The sequence below is a fragment of the Portunus trituberculatus genome, chromosome 34 (assembly GCF_017591435.1).
Source record: "Portunus trituberculatus isolate SZX2019 chromosome 34, ASM1759143v1, whole genome shotgun sequence".
Classification (NCBI taxonomy): Eukaryota; Metazoa; Arthropoda; class Malacostraca; order Decapoda; family Portunidae; genus Portunus; species Portunus trituberculatus.
The window spans coordinates 5,786,817-5,791,816 of record NC_059288.1 but is presented as its reverse complement, the minus strand read 5'-3'; the positions used below and the strand labels follow the sequence as shown (position 1 = coordinate 5,791,816).

The window sequence follows — 5,000 nt, the reverse complement described above, 5'->3', positions numbered from 1 at the left end:
TGTGTGCACGTGTGTATGTGTGTACGTGTGTATATGTGTGCGGAATAACGACCTCCATACAAGGACAACTGAGAGAGAGAGAGAGAGAGAGAGAGAGAGAGAGAGAGAGAGAGAGAGAGAGAGAGAGAGAGAGAGAGAGAGAGAAAGAAGAATAACAAAAACACGAGAAAAATTAAAAGAAAACACAAAAAAATAAAACCAAAATAAATTGATCTTTAAATACTCTCTCTCTCTCTCTCTCTCTCTCTCTCTCTCTCTCTCTCTGCTCCCACCAATGGCTACAGACAACAAAATATCCTTCTGGTAAGTGAGAGAGACAGAGACAAGTGGCGGGGAATCTCACACGATGTTAAAGGAATGAATGAATAAAAACTCGCCTTTACCTGAGCCACGCTGCACTCAATTGAATACCTGCACACACCGCCAGCCAACAGGTAAACAGGTGAATGCTCATTAGGGGAGACAAGACAGGTAATATTGACTTTGCTTTCGTGTTTGGATAGTTCTTGTTTGTCTTACTTCAGTACTGGGACATATTTTTTACCTTGAGTTTTGTATACGATTAGATAATTTTATTGATATTAGGAAGGGTCTATGGAGGTCAGAATATTAATGGCCACAGATTTCTCTATTCTAAGCGCCCCCTCCCCCCTCATAAGTTTCTGAAGTCATCAAATAGTCACCAGAAGGAATATAGGAACGCGTCACGGTGCTGAAGGGGTTAAGGTTAATATGGTCAGGTAAACACAGGTAACATTGATTTTGTCTCCTGTTAGTGGTTAATTTAGGTATTTTGTCTTTATTTTTGTTTGTGTTTGTTTAAATTGGGTGATTAACGTGATATTTTGGCAAACATTCGCAGGTAAACACAGGTCATTTCTAGGTAAACATTCACAGGTAGACACAAGTGATATTGATTGATTTTTAAGTCAGATTAGGTTTTTATTCCTCTTTATTTTTGTTTATATTTGTGTTTGCTTCTGTTTGGTAATAAAGGAAAAAAATTCTCAGGTAAACACAGGTAATATTGTTTGTTGTGTGTTTGTGGTTAGGTTACATTGACTCTCTCTTCTCTGTTTACATTTGTTTACTCTTGTTTGCCTTCATTTTCTTTTTTACTCTTATCATTATTTTCATTCTCCTTATTTTCATTCTCAGCAATTCATTTATTTCATTGTTCTTATCATTATTCTCATTCTTCTTCATTCTCAGCAGCATTGCCTTCATTCCCTCATTGTTCTTACCGTCATCTTCTCCCGTCTCTCGCACCATTATCATTCCTCTCATTCCTCACATCATTATCTCAATTTCCTTCATTCTTACCATTAGAGTCATTCCTTTCCTTCATTCCCTACATCATTATCTTCACTTCCTTCATTGCTAACATTTCATTATACCTCCTTCTTTCATTTTTCTCTATTTTATCATATTTTTCTTCATCATCCACTGTTCACTCAACAATTCTCTACATCTGTATACTCTAACTTAACCTAACCTAACCTAACCTAACCTAACGTGACTTTAACCCAACCCAACCCAACCCAACCTAACCTAACCTAAACTATCTTAAACCTATCCCAATCTTATTTTACCTAACCTGACTTAAAAATTGACCTAACCTAACCTAAAATCGAATCTACCTTACCTACCTGGCACTAATTACCGTGACACCTGTGGACAGACTCACCTGGTGACACCCTCACGAACACTCACACTTACAAATGCCTCAAGAAATATATGGTGAAGTTTATCTCAGTTTCTTTCCCTTCCCCTCATTAAAAGAAACAGATAACCAGGTATTTCTTTAGCTTTTATTGCTTACCCGTGAGAGATAAAAGTGAGGAGGAGGAGGAGGAGGAGGAGGAGGAGGAGGAGGAGGAGGAGGAGGAGGAGGAGGAATACAAAGGAATAAAGAGGAAAGCCAAACAGCAACAGACCTCTTAGTCCTTTCAAGGCTGTTTGGTAACTACTTGTAACTAGCTATAGAGAAGAGAGACAGGAGGAGGAGGAGAAGGAGGAGGAGGAAGAGGAGGAGGAGGAGGAGGAGGAAAGAGGAGCACGGGGTAAAAAGAAAGAACAGATAGATCAGATAAACATGAAAAAGAAGCAAAAAAAGGAGGAAGAGGAAGAGGAGGAGAATAAAAGACGATGAAGGAAGAGAAGCAAGGTGATAAAACACGAACATAAATAAAACACAAACTTCGTAACAAACAAACAAACAGATACGGAAACAAACAAATACAAACAAAACCAGACATCTTGCACCAAAAGTTTCAGAGAGAGAGAGAGAGAGAGAGAGAGAGAGAGAGAGAGAGAGAGAGAGAGAGAGAGAGAGAGAGTGAGTGAGTGAGGAGTGAGTGAGTGCGGCGGTGACTCAGGGACTTACTTGCGGCAATGAGTGAGGAGTCAGGGAAGGCGCGCAGAGTGTGGAGCAGCAGCACGCCCGCCGCCTGGTGCAGCCCGTGGGTCATGACGTGCACCAGCAGCGCCATCACCAGCACCACCCACCCCCACCCGCCCTCGGGGTAGTAGTGGCGGCCGATGGTTTCCTTCTTGGTGGCGTCGTCCTGGTTGGCCTGCTTGTCGCCGCACTCCGAGGGCAGCTCCGAGGGCAACTCCCCCAGCAGTGAGGAACGCGCCTCGGACCCGAAGGAGTGCTGGTCTGACGCCACCACCACCACGCCGCTGTCCCGCGCCCCGCCTGACCCCTGAGAGCGGCATACCCGAGTCATCCGCCTCCTCGCCGCCCTCCCATTCCCTGCTGCTCGCCCGGGAAGGACTTGGAGCGCGGCATGGGCGGGATGGGCTGGATGGGGACGCTGGGGCGGCCCACCACAGGCTCCATGGCAGGTCACGGCCGCGGCGCCAACACAGCGGCCTGGTCACGCTCACTCACGCCCATGCTGCCTTCCTGAGCAATGGTCCAGGGGCGGCCGGGGTATTAGCGTGGCTTGGCGGCCTTGTCCGGCATTATTGTGGCTTCAGAACCTTGCAGTGGCGTGTTCAGAGGCCCTTTAGTTCATTATTGAGGCGTCCCGGGCAGTTTCAAAGCGTCTACAGTATTAACAAGGTTCCAGGGACGCTATGAGCTGTTTTTCTAAGCCGTCTCGTTAAGTGACGCTGCAGGAGTGTGGCAAGGGAGTGTTCAGAGTCCTGCTTCCTGGGGGGCGCTATGAGGCGTGAAGGGCGTGTCCAGGAGCCTCCAGTGCAGCGGTGAGGCTCAGAAGTCCAGCAGGGGATGGCAAAGGCCGCTATTCCTTCATTGAGGCTGCAGGAGGCAAGATAGTGTGTTTTCAAAGGCCACTAATTGTCTATCGAGGCTCTAAGAGGAACGACAGTGCGTGCTTCAAAGCTCCCACTTATTTCTTGAAGCACTAAAGGGAATAAAATGACCGTATCTCAAAATGCTGCGATGAATTTTTTTTCAACCTCTAGAGTTCGCCAATAGGTTTTAAAGACCGTAGTTACTTACTTAAGAGGCTCTAAAAGGATTGATAGAGCGCGTTCCAAAACAATAGTCACTTACGAGGCTCTATAACGATTAACAGAGCATGTTCCAAAGTTCCTATCACGTATTGAGCTCTAAAACTACTGATAAAGCGTGTTTCTAAAATATGAGTTATTTTTTAGGCTCCAGAAAGTGTGATTTAAACCCTTTAGTCACCAATACAGGCTCTGGAAGTGTGATTAAACCCTTTAGTCACCAACACAGGCTCAGGAAGTGTGATTCAAACCCTTTAGTCACCAATACAGGCTCAGGAAGTGTGATTTAAACCCTCTAGTCACCAATACAGGCTCAGGAAGTGTGATTTAAACCCTCTAGTCACCAATACAGGCTCAGGAAGTGTGATTTAAACCCTCTAGTCACCAATACAGGCTCAGGAAGTGTGATTTAAACCCTCTAGTCACCAATACAGGCTCAGGAAGTGTGATTAAACCCTTTAGTCACCAATACAGGCTCAGGAAGTGTGATTTAAAACCTCTAGTCACCAATACAGGCTCAGGAAGTGTGATTTAAACCCTCTAGTCACCAATACAGGCTCAGGAAGTGTGATTAAACCCTCTAGTCACCAATACAGCTCCAGAAAGTGTGATTAAACCCTCTAGTCACCAATACAGGCTCAGGAAGTGTGATTAAACCCTTTAGTCACCAATACAGGCTCAGGAAGTGTGATTAAACCCTCTAATCACCAATACAGGCTCAGGAAGTGTGATTAAACCCTCTAATCACCAATACAGGCTCAGGAAGTGTGATTTAAACCCTCTAGTCACCAATACAGGCTCAGGAAGTGTGATTAAACCCTCTAGTCACCAATACAGGCTCAGGAAGTGTGATTAAACCCTTTAGTCACCAATACAGGCTCAGGAAGTGTGATTAAACCCTTTAGTCACCAATACAGGTTCAGAAAGTGTGATTAAACCCTTTAGTCACCAATACAGGTTCTGGAAGTGTGATTAAACCCTCTAGTCACCAATACAGGCTCAGGAAGTGTGATTTAAACCCTTTAGTCACCAATACAGGTTCTGGAAGTGTGATTAAATCCTCTAGTCACCAATACAGGCTCAGGAAGTGTGATTTAAACCCTTTAGTCACCAATACAGGCTCAGGAAGTGTGATTAAACTCTCTAGTCACCAATACAGGTTCTGGAAGTGTGATTAAACCCTCTAGTCACCAATACAGGCTCAGGAAGTGTGATTAAACCCTTTAGTCACCAATACAGGCTCAGGAAGTGTGATTAAACCCTCTAGTCACCAATGCAGGCTCTAAAAGAATTAATAGAGCAGTTCTTACAGTTCAGTCACCTATTAGCTCTAAGACTATAAATACATAACAAACCCCAAAACGACAACAATTACAACGACTCAAATTGTTAGTGCTGAGTCAATAAGGAACTGAAATAGGAGACTAGACAGATTTGTGGCTGGGGAGTAAGTGGAAATAACCAAGCAGTGTTTCCAGGTGGCTTGCTGCGCCAACTCTTGTTCTGAGGAGGGGAAG

General features: G+C 44.5%; 1 protein-coding gene across 4 annotated transcripts in view; it reads right to left on the bottom strand.

Moving 5' to 3' along the window:
• The window catches only part of LOC123512732 (monocarboxylate transporter 10-like), a 157,431-nt gene that overhangs the window by 39,522 nt on the left and 112,909 nt on the right, over positions 1-5,000 (bottom strand). The window contains exon 1 of one of the 4 annotated variants that reach the window (XM_045269298.1): positions 2,387-3,661. The exons of 2 other annotated variants lie outside the window; for them this stretch is intronic. In XM_045269298.1, the coding sequence (XP_045125233.1) occupies positions 2,387-2,732 (346 nt within the window). In that variant the 5' untranslated portion in view covers positions 2,733-3,661. Of the gene's footprint in view, positions 1-2,386; positions 3,662-5,000 lie in introns of those variants that run through there. One more of the 4 variants, XM_045269295.1, reaches the window with a different exon arrangement.